The sequence below is a fragment of the Hemitrygon akajei genome, chromosome 4, assembly GCF_048418815.1.
Source record: "Hemitrygon akajei chromosome 4, sHemAka1.3, whole genome shotgun sequence".
Lineage (NCBI taxonomy): Eukaryota > Metazoa > Chordata > Chondrichthyes > Myliobatiformes > Dasyatidae > Hemitrygon > Hemitrygon akajei.
In genome coordinates, this window is record NC_133127.1 from 39,040,521 (window position 1) to 39,061,785 (window position 21,265).

Sequence of the window (21,265 nt, forward strand, 5' to 3'; positions counted from 1 at the left end):
TAAGATTGCTGGAATCCTGTTATTCCAATGTAGTTAGAAGATTATGCAATAAAGTGTAGATGGTTTGAAATCACAAATCATCACTATCAGTCTGCATCCTGGACAGGGCATATGATTTCCTGTGGAATGGCTGTTCATTTTGATTTTCCAGAGATGATTATCACAGAGGAGTCCATCCAGACATAGTTTTACTTGCTGAATCCAGTGGTTTGTTCCGTGTTTGCTCCGCAATGTGTGCACAGCTTAATGACCCATCTGCCAGAAGCTCTTTCAGCAGAGAATGAGACTACTCTGTACAGGAAGCCTCTGCTTGACCTGTGAAAGGGTCATCAAATTCGCTGGCTCTCCTTCCTTGTTCTCTTACTGAAGCTCTACCAGTTATTTTTTCTTTCTTTGTGGCCTGGTATAATTTATGAACATTGTGTTGTCTGTGATGTTATTGCAAGCACGTTTTTCATTGTAATTGTACCTCCCTGTACTCGTGCACATGACAATAAACTTGACTATTCTCTTTCAACATTGCATCGGCTGTTACCACTATTTTACCTTGTTACGTAATTTTCTCCAACACCCATTGTCTCCTTTTAATTTCCGGACTGTGGATATCAATTCTTTATTTTATCAAAGCACTCCTTAATTTGGACACTTCTCTTATCATTCTGTTTTGAGGTAGGCAAGCTTGGCCACTTTCTCATATCTCTGCTTTTATTCCAGGTGCCATTTTCCTGTACGGCCTTGCTGAAGATGATCATGCACTCTCTCAGATAATGGCAACTGAGCCTTCCCTCTTTCTGAGGGAAGGTTCTATAGGGTTGGCTGCAGGAGGGGGAAGTGGCATAGCTAGCAGCACCTGAGATTCAGGTTCGATCTGGACTTTGGGTGCTGTCTGTGTGGAGTTTGAATGTCTATTTATTTAAAAACACAGCGTGGAATAGGCCTTTATGGCCCTTTGAGCCACACCAGCAAGCAAACCCTGATTTAACTCTAGCCTAATCATGGGACAATTTACAATGACCAATTAAGCTACGAACCGGCATGTCTTTGGTCTGAGGGAGGACCCTGAGAAAACCCACAGGGAGGATGTACAGACTCCTCTCAGATTGTGTCGGAATTGAACTCTGAATTCCGATGGTCTGAGCTGTAATAGCGTTGCGCTATCCGTTACATGATGATGGCGTCTCTGTGACATTGTGAGTACTCCTCCCTTATTCCCATGATGCGTGGGTTTGTCATTCTGAATTTCCCCTAGTGTGCAGGGGATTGTTGGAGTCAGTGGGGGGGGGGGGTGATAGTTGGGGATGAGGCAGAAAAATAAAAATTGGAATTAATGTAGGATAAGTGTAAATGAGTGGTTGATGGTTAGTGTGGATTTGGTGGGCCAGCTACCCTGTTTCTGTGCTATACCACTCTACAGGAGCAGTATGATTGTGCTGTTTGAGAAACTTTTAGGTAGACGCATGAATATACAGAGATTGGAGGAATATGGATCATACGCAGGCAGAAGAGATGTGACTTAATTTGGCATGGTTTTTGGCACAGAACTTGTGGACCAAAGGGCCTTTTCTTCTTCTCTATGACTCAGCTGCAATATTTAGCAGTACCTTCATTGTCAGGATATGGACCTGCAAATTTATTGCCCATTTATGGTTTCCCTTGAATTGTGAGACTTTCTGGCTCCACCTCAGACACTGAAGTGGGCCACATTCTTTGAGTCTGAAGCCATGCATAGATTGGGTGAAGGCATGTGATTTACATTGCTGGATGGATACATCTGTCAATATCACAACCACCCCTGCTATTTCCAGATTAACTGAATTTAAATTTTCCTCTCTGCTGTGGAAGCATTTGAACACTGGTCTCATGATCGTTAACCATGGCAGCTTGTATTTTTAGTCCAGTAATTTAATGCATGAAGAACCGTCCCAGCCCAACAATCTTCAAGCCTATTGAGTGAGATCTCACAGACTGAGTATGTACTTTTGACGTATTTGTCTAGTTTAAAGAGGAAATATTGGGTTAATTTTTTAAAAACGTTAAAGCTGTTGCGGACTCCTAGAGTCCTGGTGAAGCTTGGCATGAGAACTCAAGTGAGGATTGGGCAGGAGCCTAGGGTTTGTACAGACTTCCGCAAGTGCTGAACACTTCCGAACACCCTGTACGTATGAAGGAATGTTTGTGAGATGACGGGATGGATTTATGGGTGCTGCAGGGCTGGAGGTATCTTCTGGGTGGGACCGGGGCATTCCCTTGTGCTTTCTCGCTCAACCCCCAAGATGCAATTATTGGGGGCTGTGTGGAGCAGAGCAGAGCTGAGAGCTGTCAGCAGACTTGCTCGGTCATCGAGTCAGAGAGACCGGCTGGCAGCCATTCTTTCCACATCCGCTTCTGTGCTCTGTGCTCCTGTCCCGCGTGCTGCCTCTGTTCATTTCCATCTTCCTGATGGTTCCTGAGACTGGAACCTAGCATAACCTGTAAACTGTCTGTAGGGCGAAGATCCATCAGAGGAGCCATTATGTTCTGTTGATCGGTTCCAACTTCCCAGCTAACCAACATTCAGCTGTGACTGCCCTTGAAGGACAAAACACAGATGTCTGAAAGAGCAGAATCGGAGTCCTCCATCACTGATAGAGCAGTCTGTGTGGCAGGGTCATAGGATTTTGTGTTCCGTGCATTAACATCTGGCTCAGAGATTTGTCAGTTCATGCTGTGAAGAACATCCAGTGACAAAAAGCAGTTGTAGGATGAAAGCCAAGATGTGCTGAAGGTTTGAGCGGTAGAAATTCCGATTTACAAAGCACCTATAATGTAACTAAATGAGAGCAGGTGTTATTGTCAAAGTCAAGCTCATGGTCATATGCACAAGTATAAGTTTGCAAAGATGTAATGAAAAACTTGCTTGCAGTGTTATCTCTGACATGGAGCGTTAGAGACAAATTCACAAGAAAATCATTAATTAAAATCAATTATACAAGAAAGAACACAATTAGAGCAAAAATGCAAAGTGTGTCCTAGTACACAATGGTCATAATTTTGCTGTACTGAGGTAGTAATTAAAGTTTTGCTGATTCATTCAAGAATCAAATCAAGATGCAAAAGGACCTGGGAATCCTTGTGCAGGGTTCTCTAAAGGTTAACTTGCAGGTTAAATCAGTGGTGAGGAAAGCAAATGCAATGTTAGCATTCATTTTGAGAGGACTGGATGTAAGTACAGTAATCATGAGGCTTTATAAGGCACTGGTGAGGCCTCACTTGGAGTATTGTGAACAGTTTTGGTCCCTTTATCTGTGAAGAATGTGCTGACTTTCCAAAGAAGGTTCACGAAAATGATTCCAGGAATGAAAGGCTAACATATGAGGAGTGATCGATGGTTCTGGGCCTGTATTCGCTGGAATTTAGAAGAATGAGGGGTATCTCATTGAAACCTATCGGATATTGAAGGGCCTAGATAGAATGGATGTGGGGAGGATGTTTCTTATAGTGAGGGAGTCTTAAGACCAGAAGGCACAACCTCACAGTAGAGGGACATCCATTTAGAATGGAAATGAGGAATTTCTGTAGCCAGAGAGTGGTGAATCTGGGTAATTCATTGCCACAGGTAGCTGTGGAGGCCAGGTAACTGGGTGTATTTAAGGAGGTTGATAGGTTCTTGGTAAGTGAGGGTGTGAAAGCTTATGGCGAGGAGAAAGCAGGAGAATGTTGAGAAGGAAATGGATCAGCCGTGGACAAATGATGGAAATGAGTTGATGGGCTGAATGGCCTTATTCTACTAAAGAAAAAAAACCACACAATTGAAGTGGAGTACTAGTGGTATGGGACTTCAGGCTGCTCACTGAAGATACGAGGGCGCTGAACTTTTTTCTTGCATGTGCTGGTGTGTATGTGATAGTAATGCGAGGTCATCCATAAAGTCAGGGTCTCCGAAAGCAGGAAATACTTCACCTAATGACTCTCTGCATATCTTTTGCTGTTTGCCTCATAACTCAGTCAACAGGTTAAACCATATCAGCCATATCACACAATTGCTGCCCCTAACTGTGCAGGTGAAGTTAGCATGGTAACTCTGGACGAGCTGGACAATTTTGGAAGGGATCCGGTATGATCTGACAATTCACCTGATATTCTGCCTGTGGAGAGCCTATCAAAAGCCTTTAAAAGTCCACAAAATTTACATGCAGGTGGCTTTGTCACTCTGTGCACTGCTCTATGATGTTACTCAGCATGAAATCTGGCTGGCACAGCCTCTGTTCTTCCTGAAACTATCTTGCTCCTTCCTCAAGCAATCGTTGACAACATCTGTAATCCATTGGACAATGACTTTGGCGAGAATCTTGCTGGGTACTGACAAAAGAGTGATGCCATGCCAATTGTTACAGTCACTCAGTGCTCCTTTCTTGGGTATTCTAGTAATGACTTCCTACATCTGGTCTTTGGGTCCTTGTCTCTTTTCACAGATTATAGTAAACACTGGTTGTGGGATGGCTGCTGCAACTTTTGCTTCAGCTTTGAGCAGTTATAAGAGACATTTGCTCTGATCTCAGTACCTCTCTCCCTCTGCTTGTTTTCTTTTCTAGCTCCAAACCAAGGTAATCGCTCAGCAATGTTAAATCTATTTCTATCTCAATGGTTGCTGCCCAATCTTCAGAGTTTCCAGTGTCCTTCTTCAGGACTGGAAAGGAAGGGGGAAGATGCAAGAATAAAAAGGTGGTGGGAGGGGAAAGGGGATAGCTGGAAGGGCTGTAGGGGAAGGAATCTGATAGGAGAGGAGAGAGTAGACCATAGGAGAAAGGGAAGGAGGAGGGGACCAGGGAGGACAGAATGGGGATTAGAAAGTGTTACTCCTCCACCCTGAGGATGACCTCATCGTGGCACAAGGAGGCCATGGACCCACCTGTTGGAACGGGAATAGACATCAGAATTAAAATATTTGACCACTGGGAAGTTGGGCTTTTGGTGGATGGAGCGGAAGTACTTGACAAAGTCGTCCCCCAGTTTTACAATGGGTCTCATCAATGTAGAGGAGGTCACATTGGGAGCACTGGACTCAGTAGACAATTTACAGGTTCTGTTTCAAATCCCAGTGTGACATCTTCCTGCAACTGGGTGGGTCTCCCCTGTGTGCTCCAGCTTCACGCGGCATCCCAAAGGCATGCAAATTGGTAGGTTAATTGGCTGCTCTAAACTGGACCATAATGTGTGGGTGAGTGGTAGAATGCCGGAGGAGTTGGTAGGAATATGTGGAGACTACAGAAAAACTGAGTGGGGAATGAGTTTACTCTGCACAATCTTAATGCATCCTTTCTAAGAAGATTTGGTAACCCAAGGGTAGGGCAAAGAGAATTTTGAAGTTATTTAAAGGAAGACCGAGGAGGGCATGCTTGTGGAAAGAGTTCAACAAGCTGTGGCCCAGGCAGCTGAGTTAGGAGAAGAACACCAGAAAGGTGGATGATCCCAGGCCCTCAGAGGCTGGGTGATACCACCAAGTCTGTCCCTTAACCTTGATTTCCTTGGCTTCATTGTTAGCATCTGTGCTTTCAGCTACCTGTGTCCCCAGCTCTGGAGATTCTCCCCCGCCCCCCCCCCCCCCCGACAAAACTTTTCCAGCTCACTTACATTGTCAAGGTGCCTGATGCAAATTCATTGTCCTAGCTTTTTGTCAGACCTTGTTTGGTTCAATGTATTCGACTGAACCTGTGTGAAGCACTTTGAGATGCTTTCCTACATTAAAGTTCTATAGAAGCGGAAATGACTGTTTTTAGTCTGACATTGTGTTATTTTCCCACGTTGAGAACCTTTCATGGTGATGCCAGGAAGTGGACAGTTTCATGCTTCGGAGAACTTTGTGGTTTGGCACCAATCCTCAGTGGAATTAGCAGGCAAGTCTCATCATATTCCATTGATCTGGTTTGGATTGGGGCTTCAGCATTGAAAGGTGAAAGGTCGTGGCCCAACCCACATAGCCTTTTTTTAAAAAAAGTTAATAATTGTAGACTCTTTACATTAGTAATGTTTGAAGTGGAGGAAGCAGGGAGAGAGATTGGAGTGCTGCAGCTTCAGAAAGAAAATATTCTGTGTGGGCAGATTGAGACTTGTGTGTGTTGTTCCTCTCAGCGCCCACTCTCGCTCCCAACCTCTCTACATTTTCAGAGTACGTGTGGAATTTTATTTTGAGCACAGTTCTAAATTATTTGTGTGGAAGGATGGCATTGTACTAGAATTTCAGCTTATTAGGCAGTGAATTGGCTGGAGATGCAGCCCATTTCCAAGGAAGTAGCCAGTGCTACTTAAGCCAAAAGGCAAGTCTTTCTGCTAATTCTGGTTCAGCAACGGCTTGAGGAGAAATTCACAACATTCACAGTCTGAAGATGTACTAGTCAGACCAATGCTGGCCCAACGTCCCATTACATGTAGCTCTTATCTCTTCCAGATCCACCCCACTGTCAGAATGAGGAACTTTCTCCAGAAAATCCTCTCTTTCCTGTTGGATTTATTAATGGCAGTCTTGCATTTACAAACCCAAATCCTGCTCATCACACAGAGCTGAAACACTTTCCTTTTAGTCTTTTAGTCATGCCTGTCAGATCTTTGCATTGGAGAAAAGGGACCACTGCCTATTCAGACTTTATAGATAGTTTAAGAATTATTGAGAAATAACATGGAAACAGACCTTTTGGTCCACGAAGTCCACACTGACCACTAGCAATTATCCAACATTTTTTCATTCTCCTGAACTCTCCCCAGATTCTAAAAACTTTGGACAATTTACAATGGCCAATCAGTCTACCAACCTGCGCATTTATGGGATGTGAGAGAAAACCAGCATATTGTGAGGAAACCCACGTGGTCACATGCTGAACGTGCAAACTCCACGCAGACAGCAAAGGAGGTCAGGATTAAACCCGGATATCTAGAGCTGTGAGGAGACAGCTCTACTAACCGTGTCACTGTTAATCTCTAGCTCTCTGTCTTTGTGTCTCCTTTTATGTGTAGTAGTCCAGGTGTACTCTAACAAAGGTGACATCCAAGTTCAGTGCAGCTTCTGCAGTATTGAGCGACAGTTTTAACTGTGCAGGGAGAATAAGCAAAAAAGGACTGATATAGGCTTAGTGTACCTGCATGGTTTATGGACTCATTGAGCTGAAGGGCCTGTTTATTTGCTGAATCTCTCTGATTATGACCGTTTTTGACCATTCTTTAGATCATTATGACCCATTCTAGATTGGGTATTGAGCAATGAGGAAGGGTTAGTTAGCAATCTTGTCGTGCGAGGCCCCTTGGGTAAGAGTGACCATAATATGATGGAATTCTTCATTAAGATGGAGAGTGACATAGTTAATTCAGTAACAAAGGTTCTGAACTTAAAGCAGGGTAACTTTAAAGGTATGAAACGTGAATTAGCTAAGATAGACTGGCAAATGATACTTAAAAGGTTGACGGTGGATATGCAATGGCAAGTATTTAAAGATCGCATGGATGAACTACAACAATTGTTCATCCCAGTTTGGCAAAAGAATAAACCAGGGAAGGTAGTGCACCCGTGGTTGACAAGGGAAATTAGGGATAGTATCAAATTCAAAGAAGAAACATATAAATTAGCCAGAAAAAGCAGCACACCTGAGGACTGGGAGAAATTCAGAGACCAGCAGAGGAGGACAAAGGGCTTAATTAGGAAAAGGAGAAAAGATTATGAGAGAAAGCTGGCAGGGAACATAAAAACTGACTGTAAAAGCTTTTATAGATGTGTGAAAAGAAAAAGATTGGTCAAGACAAATGTAGGTCCCTTACAGTCAGAAACAGGTGAATTGATCATAGGAAACAAGGACATGGCAGACCAATTGAATAACTACTTTGGTTCTGTCTTCACTAAGGAGGACATAAATAATCTTCCGGAAATAGTAGGAGACCGAGGGTCTAGTGAGATGGAGGAACTGAGGGAAATACATGTTAGTAGGGAAGTGGTGTTAGGTAAATTGAAGGGATTAAAGGCAGATAAATCCCCAGGGCCAGATGGTCTGCATCCCAGAGTGCTTAAGGAAGTAGTCCAAGAAATAGTGGATGCATTAGTGATAATTTTTCAAAACTCCTTAGATTCTGGATTAGTTCCTGAGGATTGGAGGGTGGCTAATGTAACCCCACTTTTTAAAAAAGGAGGGAGAAAGAAACCGGGGAATTATAGACCGGTTAGTCTGACATCGGTGGTGGGGAAAATGCTAGAGTTGGTTATCAAAGATGTGATAACAGCACATTTGGAAAGAGGTGAAATCATCGGACAAAGTCAGCATGGATTTGTGAAAGGAAAATCATGTCTGATGAATCTTATAGAATTTTTTGAAGATGTAACTAGTAGAGTGGATAGGGGAAAGCCAGTGGATGTGGTATATTCAGATTTTCAAAAGGCTTTTGACAAGGTCCCACACAGGAGATTAGTGTGCAAACTTAAAGCACACGGTTTTGGGGGTGTGGTATTGATGTGAATAGAGAATTGGTTGGCAGACAGGAAGCAAAGAGTGGGAGTAAACGGAACCTTTTCAGAATGGCAGGCAGTGAATAGTGGGGTACCGCAAGGCTCAGTGCTGGGACCTCAGTTGTTTACAATATATATTAATGATTTAGACGAGGGAATTAAATGCAGCATCTCCAAGTTTGCGGATGACACGAAGCTGGGCGGCGGTGTTAGCTGTGAGGAGGATGCTAAGAGGATGCAGGGTGACTTGGATAGGTTAGGTGAGTGGGCAAATTCATGGCAGATGCAATTTAATGTGGATAAATGTGAGGTTATCCACTTTGGTTGCAAGAACAGGAAAACAGATTATTATCTGAATGGTGGCCAATTAGGAAAAGGGGAGGTGCAACGAGACCTGGGTGTCATTGTACACCAGTCATTGAAGGTGGGCATGCAGGTACAGCAGGCGGTGAAAAAGGCAAATGGTATGTTGGCATTCACAGCAAAAGGATTTGAGTACAGGAGCAGGGAGGTTCTACTGCAGTTGTACAAGGCCTTGGTGAGACCGCACCTAGAATATTGTGTGCAGTTTTGGTCCCCTAATCTGAGGAAAGACATTCTTGCCATAGAGGGAGTACAGAGAAGGTTCACCAGATTGATTCCTGGGATGGCAGGACTTTCATATGAAGAAAGACTGGATCAACTAGGCTTGTACTCACTGGAATTTAGAAGATTGAGGGGGGATCTTATTGAAACGTATAAAATTCTAAAGGGATTGGACAGGCTAGATGCAGGAAGATTGTTTCCTATGTTGGGGAAGTCCAGAACGAGGGGTCACAGTTTAAGAATAAAGGGGAAGCCTTTTAGGACCGAGATGAGGAAAAACTTCTTCACACAGAGAGTGGTGAATCTGTGAAATTCTCTGCCACAGGAAACAGTTGAGGCCGGTTCATTGGCTATATTTAAGAGGAAGTTAGATATGGCCCTTGTGGCTAAAGGGATCAGGGGGTATGGAGAGAAAGCAGGTACAGGGTTCTGAGTTGGATGATCAGCCATGATCATACTGAATGGTGGTGCAAGCTCGAAGGGCCGAATGGCCTACTCCTGCACCTATTTTCTATGCTTATATGTTTCCTCTCATTGTCATCCCTTTCTCTCGCTGTAGCTCCCACACCATTCCTCGTTCCCTGTGGCTCCATTCCCTCACTGGAAATTGTGTTGTGTGTGATCTGTGGGGTATCTTCATCAGTGACTCTTCAAGAATCCATATCTGCTCAGTGGCATGGGGAGCAAATGAAGACTCAGCTGGTCTTCCTCATCGTAAAGTTTTTGGTGCTAGCAATGAGAGGGAGTGGCCTCAGTCCGTTTGTGTTGCTCTCTGAGGAAGAGTCTGTGAGGTGAACAGTGATACCTTGGTTTCAACTGAGCTGACAACCATTTCATGGTCCAAAAATCTGATGTGGAGAGTTTGAATCTCACTATCCAGATGAAGTCAAGAGATCCATTAGTCTGCCTGTGGTCCAAAGCTCATTGTTGATTCACGTTTGAAAAAAATATTTATCTGGTTCTATTTCTGTTTTGGGGCCAAGGAAATTTTCCCAGGGGCATAGGCATAGGTTTAAGGTGTGACGGGAGAGATATGATGCAGACCTGAGGGACATCTTTGTTGTCTAGAGGATGGTCAGTATAGGGAATGAACTGCTCAAGGAAGAGTTTGAGGCAACAGTGTTAACAATGTTGCAGGGTCATGGAAAGGAAAGGCTTGGAAGGATATGGGCCAAGTGTAGGCAAATGGGGCTAGCTTAGAAGGGTGTCTTGGTCAGTATGGACTGGTTCGGCAAAAGGGCCTCTTCAAGTTCAAGCAGTTTTATGTTGGGTCATTTTTATTTGATTGTCTCCTGTGGCATTCTGGGATACTGTCAGTCGTCCCTGTGGTCTCCTGGATGGGCAGGAGGATCCAGCACCCCATCTGTCAGATCAGTCAGCATTGGGAAAACAGACCCTATATGCCAGCTCGCAATACATCTTGGCTTAACTCTTGTGCTTCTAAACAATAATCTTAATCAATAAGTGCAGCCTGAATCAGAATCATTTCTTAGTTATTCCACCCAGTAGTTAGGGGAATACTGCTGCTCTAAAGGTGTAAAGAGGTTTGCACCAGGGTTCTGTGATGAAATTAGAACATGGGGAAGTACTGCAAAGGATCAGGCCTTCAGCCCACAGTGTTTTGCCGAGCGTACTAAGCTAACGAGCAGCATGATAGTGTAGTGGTTAGCATAATGCTATTACGTGTCAGTGAACTGGGTTCAATTCTGCTGCTGTCTGTAGTGAGTTTATACATTCTTCCTGAGACTGTGGGCTGTCCGCCATGTGTAGTGGTTTCCTGTCTGTAGTGAGTTTATACATTGTCCCTGAGACTGCGGGCTGTCCGCCATGTGTAGTGGTTTCCTGTCTGTAGTGAGTTTATACATTGTCCCTGAGACTGCGGGCTGTCCGCCATGTGTAGTGGTTTCCTGTCTGTAGTGAGTTTATACATTGTCCGAGACTGCGGGCTGTCCGCCATGTGTAGTGGTTTCCTGTCTGTAGTGAGTTTATACATTGTCCCTGAGACTGCGGGCTGTCCGCCATGTGTAGTGGTTTCCTGTCTGTAGTGAGTTTGTACATTGTCCCTGAGACTGCGGAGTGTCCGCCATGTGCAGTGTTTTCCTCTCGCATGCCAAAGACCTACAGGTTATTAGTTTAATTGGACGGCGCAGGCTCATTGTGCTGGAAGGGTCTGTTCAGGTTTCAAAGGTTGAAGGATCCACTTTAATGTCAGGGAAATGTATACATCCTGAACTGCCTTTTCTTCGCAACCATCCACGAAAACAGAGGAGTGCCTCCAAAGAATGAATAACAGTTAAACGTTAGAACCCCAAAGACCCCCCAGCTCCCCTCCCTCCCGCATGTAAGCAGCAACAAGCAACAATCCCCCTCCCCCCACTGACAAAAAAAAAGCATCGGCACCCGTCACTGAACACTCAAGTGTGAGCAAAGCAACAGCAAAGACACAGACTTGCAGTTACCCCAAAGACTACGCATTCACACTCGACATACCACAGGCTCTCCCTCTGCCTAATAAGGGAGAAAGAGATGTCTCCGTTTCATACCGAGAGGGGAGACATAACAAACAACTCACTGGCTTACGATGTTAAAAGTCCGTTGCATCTATGCCCAAATATCTCAGGTCTCTGGGTACAGAGCCAAAGGTCTTCCAGCTCCCATGACACACCGGTCCGGGACACCGACCTTCGATCCGCCCGTCTCCAGAGCCCCAAGATCCTAGGCCTCCAAAGGCGAGCCGAACTCTTAGGCCTCACCCTTGGCATGTCGGATAACGGCCAGTTGTGACACCCCATGAGCGGGTTCCACTCCCGCAATTAGCCAAAGTCAGCATGTAACTCCAGGTCAGGGTCTTCAAAAGAACCCTGAAAGGAAAAAATAAAGATATTAAAGATGGAAATAGAGCTGTTTCCGAAGATGCAAGCAAAGGAGTCGCCATTTAGCGCCATCTCGACTAAGCTCTGCCCTCTGTCAGTTACTGTAAATATAATGATACTTAATCTCTTCTGCCTGAACACGGTCTATATCCTTCCATTCTCTGCATATTTATTTACCTGTCTAATAGCCTCTTCTACATCACCATCGTACCTCCCTCCTCTGCCACCTCTGGCAGCACATTCCAGGCATTCAGCACTCTGTTTAAAAAGTAACCTGCTCCACGTATCTACTTTGAGCCTTCCCCCCTCACCTTAAATGTACGCACTCTAGTATTGGGTATTTCAACTCTGGGATAAAGATACTATCTGTGTGTCCACACCAATCATAATCTTATAAGCTTTATCAGGTCTCCACTCAGCCTGCTTCACTTCAGAGAACACAAACCCTTGTTTGTCTAGCCACACCTTTTATTTCATGTCCTCTAATCCGGGCGGTGACGTTGTCACATTAACACTGGAAAGGGAAGAGCCAAGCCCTGCAGATGCTGGACGTCTGAAATAAAACCCTGTGGGAACGCTGGGCAGGTCAGGCAGCTTCTGTGAGAGAGAATCAATGACCTTGTAGTACATCAGAGCTGGATGCATGTCCTGTATTTCTGATATCCTCTGCTGATCTGGTGCTGTCTGGCTTGCCTTCTCAGTGTCTATTTGATGTTGGCTGACAGTGGATTGTAAATAAGATGAAGTGTCTCTAGAATGGAATATAATATGACATGTTTATGCAGTGACTGTAATGTGGCAGTCCTCTCAAAGTCCTTCACAGGGTTGTTTTCAAACAGAATTTAACATCAGGCCACATAAGGGGATATCAGGTTAACCACCTCTCAGCTCCTGGGACCAAGGATTGATCCCGACTTCTACTGTCTGTGTTCGCCCTGCGGCTGGAGGGGTCCCCTGGGTGCTTCGGTTTTCTCTCTCATCCAGTAATGAGCTGGTAGGTTAATTGGCCTTTGTAAATTCCCTGTTATTGTAGTTTGGTGACAGAGAATCGAAGGGGTGGGGGGGGGGGGGGAGTTGGCTATGCTCGGGAAAGCACACCAAAGCACACCAGGTTTCTCAGAAGGCTAAGGAACTTTGGCATGAGCCTGATTGATAACTCACCACATTTTATAGAGAGCATCTCATCAGTTGTATCACAGCTTGGCACAGTATATCAAATCCTCTGGCTAAGGTTGCAAACAATTGCAGAGTTGTGAGCACAGTCTATTATGCAAACCAGCCTCCCCTGACTGGCTCTGTCTTCACTTCTCACGTCCTTGAGAAAGCAATCAGCATAATAAATACTGAACCCACTTCATTCTCTCTTGTCTCCTTTCCTGTTGGGCAGAAGGTTCAAAAAGGTGTTTCTATGGACTGCCAGGCTCGGGGACAGCTACTATATTTCTATTATCTGACTCTTGACTGGACCTCTCATATACTAGAGATGTACCCTTGATCCCCCAACCCACCTTGCACTTTGCTGACACCTGCAACACTATAGTCTGCATTCTGCTTTTCTTTTTACTATCTCAGTGTACACACGGAGATGTCCGTGGGGGAATGCTGCCGACTGGCACATTCTCGGCTGCAGGAGTACGTGCTGAGGGACGCACTCAAACTCGGTGCAGCCACCGCAAGGGTCCGATGAGGAAGGACCACAGTTTAGAGTTCTTCTCCCGCGGGAGTTGAGGGGTAGGGTGGCGGGGAGTATACCCTTCAACAAGGGTATGTAAATATGAAACAACAGAGTGCCATGTGGTTGGCTAAAAGTGTGGAAATATAAAGACCGTAATGGAAACATTTGTAAAGGATTGAGAGACGTTGAATGGTTTATTGTACATAATTTTATTTTTGAATAAAGTATATTTTGATAAAAAAACTTGTGTATGCAACGATCTGAACTGGATGGGAATGCAAACAAAAGCTTTTCACTGGACCTTGCTACATGTGGCAATAATAAACCAACACCAATAAGTTGCAGGGATTCACAGAATCAAGGAAACGGAGATGGGATTGTTCTGCTTGGAGCTGGCATGGACCTTAAAGGACAAATGGCCCTCTAGGTTGTGGTATGTGTAAGACTGAACTTGAAGACAAACAGATCCTCGGTGGAAGAAGTAAGATATAGGGAAGAGGGGAGGAGACAGGTTTGGGAGAGAACTCTGGAGCATGATGTTCATCTGTAGAAGGGACAACTATAGGTTGTTGGAGTGTTGGAAACTGGGAATGCTTGGGAAATTGGAACTGGATGAGCACTGAGCTCTTGGTGTTTGTGGGACTGGAGGAGTTCTCAGAAAGAGCAAGGGGCAGAGGAGGTATCCAATCTTCCATGGAACATAAATTCTTAAAGGGATTTAACAGAGATGACAGAAAATCTTTCTCCCAGCACCAGTAGTTATTACCTCAAATTAAGTGTTCAACCATTTATTACTGAGTCAAGAATAAACTACTTTACGCAGAGGGCTGCAAGTCTTTAAAATCCTTCACTCTGAACAGCTGTGGACTTGTCCATTGACTAAATTCAAGTGAGTTGAGTTTATTGCCGTATGAACAAGTGCATGTGTACACAGGTACAATAAAATACTTGCAGCAGTATCACTGGTATGTAACGTTTTATAAGCAACATTCACAAAAAATATGTAAGCCCTGGTTAAGAACGTGTTTTATTGTATTATTATTTTTGTTCTGTTAAGTGTTTTATTTTCAGCAGTTTTCAGTAAAGCGCAGCGTGTTCTGTTAGTTAAGCTTTACAGTTTAGTATTTTGGTTTCTGCTGAGGTAAGGAATTGTTTGCCCAGTTTAGAAATTTTGTGCCAGCTCGTTGGGTTTGTTGATAACATGCTTGTCCAGTGGGATGCCATGGACCATTTGAGAGAGTTCGGCAGCATCAGATTTCTAGGAGACAGTAGGTTGGCTTTGCATCTTTTGTTGGCAGGGGTTGGTAGTGGAAGGAGGTGTGAAGAAAAGCACAAGGGAAGATGCTGGCAGAACCCCGCCCAAAGGAGAGACTCTGTTGTAAGACATGCGTTCTGCAGATGAATGGTTCTAAGGAGGAAGTGCCAATACTTATGAGTTAGCCAGTTCATTCATAACAATCTTCAGGGGAAGTTTGAACTGTGGCTGGTGTCCGTCACACAGAATGTGAGTTCAGTGTGTGACTAATTAAAGGAAAACACCCAACTATCCAGAAATGAGCTACAATGTTTATGCGCACATTTAGACTGGTTTAACTGTAACAGGCCCTTTTTCTTTTTCCACTAACTGTTTGTTAAAGTTGAAATATCTGTAAATATACTTCCTTTTTAATTTTATGCCAGTGTAAGGTCCTGGTGGATGGTAACTTTGCATGGGGCAGAATTTGTATAGCATTCAGCACAATTTCCATTCCCTCAATGGAATATTCCAACTTTCTGGTTGGGTTGAACCCCAATCATACAAACCTTAGACCTGTGTTGCTTACTGAAGATGGCCTTCGCACTGTTACTCATGCAGTGAGAGCCATGTGGCTGGTCGCTAGAGTCAGCTAACAAGCCTGGTTTATTACGAGCCATGGTGAGAGGGTTAGACATGAATTGTATATAACTTTCTTTGCAAGGAACAATTAGAAAAAATACAAGTCCATTTTTGTGCAAATTGATCAAAGTTGTAAACTGGTGATTAAGGATGTGCTGGTTGGTTCAAGAACTGAATGACTGAAGGAAAGTAGCTGTTCTTGAGTAACTGAAACCTTCTGTATCTCCTGCCTGATGATAACTGCGAGAAAATGGCATGGCCCAGATGGTATGAATCTTTGATGGATGTAAATACTTTTGCTGGTGAGGAGGTTTGGGAAGCTTCTTACATTCATGGATATGTGAATTGTTGTATGAGACTAGGATGCAGCTAGTCACGATACATTTCTCAACGCATCTGTAGAAGTTTGTTCGAGTGTGCAATTTAAAGCCGAACCTCCTTAATCTCCTAAGAAAGCACTAGCATGCCTTCCGTGTGTTTGCATGTAATGCTGAGCTTGTTAGGTTTTTAGACTTCAAAGAATCTACAGCTGTGGGTGCAAGTGAACAAGGTAGCTGATCGGCCACAAGGTTATTGATTGGCAGAACAGCTCGATGAGCTGTGCAGGCTCCATTCATCGTTCTCATCATCTCTCAGCTGCTTCATTGTTCTTATTTACTGTAAGCAGCCATCACAACCATAATGACTCCAAAGGCATCCTCCCTGATGATAAAATTGCCTAATTGTTTTTGAAACATGTGCCCAAATAAATATTAAAGATTAAAGCTTACATTAACCTCTGTAAAATCCCACAAAATCATAAGTGGGAGGAAGCAGCTTCAAAAACAAAGACTTTTTATAGCTTAAAAAAGTCCCATAACTAAAGTGCACACAGGAAGGAGCTCTTTGATAAAATTCACTGGAAATTATTAGTAATCTGGGCAAGTGGGCCAAGATATGGCAGATGGAATTTGACTCAGGAAGAGTAAGGTGATGCATATGAAGTTAAATCAGGGCACATTGTACACAATGATTGACAGGACACCGGCGAGTGTTGGTGAACAGAATGATGCAAGGGGAAAGTATATAGTTTCCTCAAAGTGGTGACATGGGTAGATTAGATGGTGAAGATGCTTGGCTTCATTGGTTGAGGCATGGAATACGCGAGATGGGATGTCATGTTACAGCTGCTTGGGACATCGGCAAAGCTGCACTTGGAGTATTGTGTACAGTTCTGGTCACCATACTACAGGGAAGATGTGATTAAGCTTGGTAGGATGCAGAAAGTATTCGGAAGGATGTTGCTGGAAGATCTTGAGTTACAAGAAGAGACTGGATGGGCCGGGATTGTTTTGCTTGGAGCAAAAGAGACTGAGCAGTGACCTTATAAAGGTTTATAAAATCATAAGGAGCATAGATAGGGTCAATAGTCACAATCTTTATCCCAGGGTAGAGGAATCTAAAGCCAGAAAGCCTAGGTTTAAGGTGAGAGAGGAAAGATTTAAAATGGATCTGAGAAGCAAATTCTCAGAGGGGTTGGTGGGTAAATGGAATGAGCTGCCAGAGGAAGTGGTAGAGACAGATAAAGTAACAACATTTAAAGGACATTTGGAAAAGTTCATGGATAGAAAAGCTCAAGTAGACGTCTAGGTGGCCTGGACAAGTTGAGCCAAAGGGCCTTATCTCATGTTATGATGATGATGTCTCTGTGGTAATAAAGCCACTATATTTGAAGGACCAACGATTTTCCATCTTGTTTTCCAGTTTTTGGGAGTGGCCTTTCTCGGAGTCGGACTGTGGGCGTGGAATGAGAAGGTAAGGGTCACTGATCACACAAGATGAATACTAGAAGATGCCCTGTTCTGTACCTAAGAGCCATTACTTCAATAATTAATGATTAAGGGAGAAGGTGGGTGAAAAGAGTTACTTTGTTGGAACTGCAAGGAGAAAGGGTGTTTCTGTTGCTCTGTCCTCAAGGACATTGTGGGGGTTCTTTGGCCACATTGCACTGGGGGATGCCCACTATTGACCAGAGGCAATTGTCACTTTTTCCCTTCTCCTTCAGCATTGAACTTGGAGACCTCCAAGGTATGATGTTCTTCAACAACACCACATTATATCACCTCCACCCTCCCCAACAACCCCCATCTGCCAATGGACATCCAACACTAACGTCTTTGTGTCCAACAATGCATGCCCAATGATTTGTCTTGTCCCCATGCCCAGAGCCCTCCAAGTGCCAGCTCCATCACAAGCCTCCCAAACGACAAGGACATCTTTGTAAACCTATGCCTCAATAAGGCGAAGTACAAAGTCAACCTATTATCAAAGTCACCATATACAATCCTGAGATTTATTTTCTTGTGGGTATACACAGTAAATCCAAGAACCACAGTAGAATAAATGAAAGACTGCAGTGAACAGGATAGACAAACAACCAATGTGGAAGTACAAAAGAGAAAATAATAAAAAAATAAATAAACAATAAATATCAAGAACATGAGATGAAGAGTCCTTGAAAGTGAGTCCAAAGGGGGAATAGTTGATTTATGGGGCAAGTGAAATTATCTCCTCTTGTTCAAGGGGTTGAGGGGTAATAACTGTTCCTGTACCTAGTGGTTTGGGTCCTGAGGCTCCTGTACCACCTTCCTGATGACAGCAGCGAGAAGAGAGCATGACCTGTGTGCTGTGTGTATCTGTTGGTACTAAGTTTTGCACCTTGGCCATGGAGGAATGCTGTTTTGTTTGGCTGTGTACATGTGTATTGTTGAATGACAATTGGTACATGGAGCTTAGGAAAATAGAGGGCTATGCGGTAGGAAAATTCTAAGCAGTTTCTAGAGTAGGTTACATGGTCAACACAACATTGTGGGCTGAAAGGCCTGTAATGTTCTAAACTGGAACTTGAACTTCCACAATGCTTTGGGAATTTAATTAGCAGCCCCCAGTATGTAGTGGTGTTATTTAATGAATAGTCAATGCACACTTCACTTTCTCCCTCATAGTTCCCCAACAGACATAAAACAATGAACACAGAAGTTCGTTGTAGCGTTGTCTAGGGAAGTGGGAGGAAGTAGATGGGATAATAACTGAGTCATTAATAATCATTTGGATAATTTCAACAAGTATATGTCATGAACTCTGTCTCCCCCTTGGGGGTCACGCACTCGGTCCAAACCAGAGCTTGTGAACACATTCTTGGATCAACAGCCTTTGCATTTTACTGAATTAACTTTTTTTTTTACAATGAATGAAACATAACCTGAATTTTGTTGATTGGGTTATTATTGCCATGTACTAAGATAGTGGAAAAATTTGCCTTGCATGCAGTCCATACAGATTATTTTGTTACAACAATGAATCGAAGTACAATATCGTGCAGGAGTCTTGGGCACATATATCTCGCTAGGGTGCCTAAGACTTTTGCTCAGTAGTGTAGTACAAGGGAAAACAATAACAGAATGCAGAATAGAGTGTTACAGTTACAGAGGAAGTGTAGTGCAGGTAGATAATAAGTTGTAAGGTCATAACAAGGTAGATTGTAAAGTCAGGAGTCCATCTTATTGTACTCAGGAACCGTTTACTAGTCTTGCAACAGTTGAAGAGAAGCTCTTCTTGAGTCCGATGGTAAATACTTCCAATCTGTTACACCTTCTGCCTGATGCTGCGGAATGTCCAGGGCTGGCGGGGTCTTTCTGATGCGCTGATGTATAGACAGAGTCCATGGAGGGAGGCTGAATTCCAGGATGTACTGAGCTGTGGCTACAAAGCTGCCATTTCTTGCAGTCATGGACAGAGCAGTTGCCATACCAAGCCGCGATGCATCCAGATAGGACGCCTTTGATGGTGTTGGAGAAGGATAATTAGGAGATGCCAAATTTTTTTAGACTCCTGAGGAAGTAGAGACACTGGTGAGCGTTCTTGGCCGTGGCATCTTTGTGGTTAGACCAAGACAGGCTATTGGTGATGTTCATTTTCAATCTGGTTGACCTCGCATTGACCAAAATCCCACTCACACATATGAGCTCTAAGTCAAGCTGACCTCATTAACTTAAGACTGTGGCATTTCATTCGATGTTATAGCCATCTGATCTTGAAGAGGGTCACACAACCGCACAGTCCCGTGAGAATCTTTGTTGAATGCGCGGTCTGCTCCATCTTCGGAGCTGCATTTTCAGTTATCACCAGTTGGAAATATTATCACCAATCCCCACAGATTGTGGTCTTCCAGTTAGGAAGTCAAGGGTCCAATTTCAGAGAGAAGTACAGAGGCCCAGGTTCTGTAGCTCATCAATCAGGAATGTGGGAATGATGGTGTTAAATGCTGAGCTATAGTCAATGAACAGCATCCTGACGTAGGTGTTTGTATTGTCCAGGTAACCTAAGGCCATGTGAAGAGCCATTGAGGTTGCGTCTGCTGCAGACCTATTGTGGCAATAGGCAAATTGCAGTGGGTCCAGGTCCTTGCTGAGGCAGGAGTTCAGTCTAGTCATAACCAACTCTCAAAGCATTTCATCATCGTAGATATGAGCGTTACTGGGCGATAGTCATTAAGGCACCTCACACTGCTCTTCTTTGGCACTGGTATGATTGTTGCCTTTTAGAAGCAGGTGGGAACTTTTGACTGTAGCAGTGAGAGTTTGAAAATGTCCTTGAATACTCCTCCCAGTTGGTTGGCACAGGTTTTCAGAGCCTTACCAGGTACTCAATCAGGGCCTGCCACCTCGTGAGGTTTCACTCTCCTTAAAGACAGCCTAACACCAGCCTCCAATGGGGAAAGAAATCTCCTTTCTGGTGTCATTTACATCCTGTCTCGAGTGTGGACCCACAATTAAAGTCAGAGAGCCACGTGGCATGGAAACAGGCCATCAGCCCACTGAATCACAGTAGCAACAATTGGCCATGACAAACTTGTCTCCCAATGCTGCGTGTTTGGGAAAGAGAAAACGCATCCAGTTACATGGAAACTATGCAAATCAGCAAAGATTAAGACTGATGACAGAATTGATAGCTTTGTGGCCAAGTTTGTGGACGATATGAAGATGGGTCCTTCTGCAGATAGTGTTGAGGAAGCAGGGAATCTGCAGAGGACTGGGATAGATTAGGAGAATAAATATTGAGGTGGCAGATTAAATATAGTTTTGGAAGTGTATGGTAATGCACTTTGGTAGAAGGAATAAAGGCATAGAATATTTTCTAAAAGGGGAGAAAATTCAGAAAACACGTGTGCAAAGAGACTTGGGAGTCCTCAGGCAGGATTCCCTAAAGGTTAAATCGTATGTTGAGTCGATGGTAAGGAAGGCAAATGTAATGTTACCCATTTGTTTTGAAAGGACTAAAATATAAAAGCAAGGATGTAATGCTGAGGCTTTATAAGGCGTTGATTTCGACTGCTCGGGGTTTTCTGATCAGCTTTGGGCCCCTTATCGAAGAAAAGATGTGCTGCGTCTATAGGAAGTTCACAAGAATGAGTCGGGGAATGAAAGTGTTAACATATGAGGAGTGTTCGATGGCTCTGGGCCTGTACTCATGGAGTTTAGAAGAATGATGGGGGATCTCATTGAAACCTATAGTGAGGTAGAGTCTAGGGCCAGAAAGCACAGAGTCAGAATAGAGGGACATCCATTTAGAATAGAGAAGAGGAGGAATTTTGTTAGCCTGGAGGTGGTGAATCTGTGGAATTCTTTATCACAGACAGCTATGGAGGCCAAGGCATTGGGTATATTTAAAGTGGAGGTTGATAGATTCTCAATTAGTAAGGCTGCCAGAGGTTATGGGGAGAAGGCAGGGGTTGAGAGGGATAATAAAATCAGCCA

The 21,265-nt window shown here is 43.9% G+C and overlaps 1 protein-coding gene across 1 annotated transcript in view; it reads left to right on the forward strand.

The window, feature by feature from the left end:
- The window catches only part of tspan5a (tetraspanin 5a), a 105,277-nt gene that overhangs the window by 65,871 nt on the left and 18,141 nt on the right, over positions 1-21,265 (forward strand). The window contains exon 2 of the mRNA XM_073042427.1: positions 17,214-17,264. Within this exon, the coding sequence (XP_072898528.1) occupies positions 17,214-17,264 (51 nt within the window). The remainder of the gene's footprint in view (positions 1-17,213; positions 17,265-21,265) is intronic.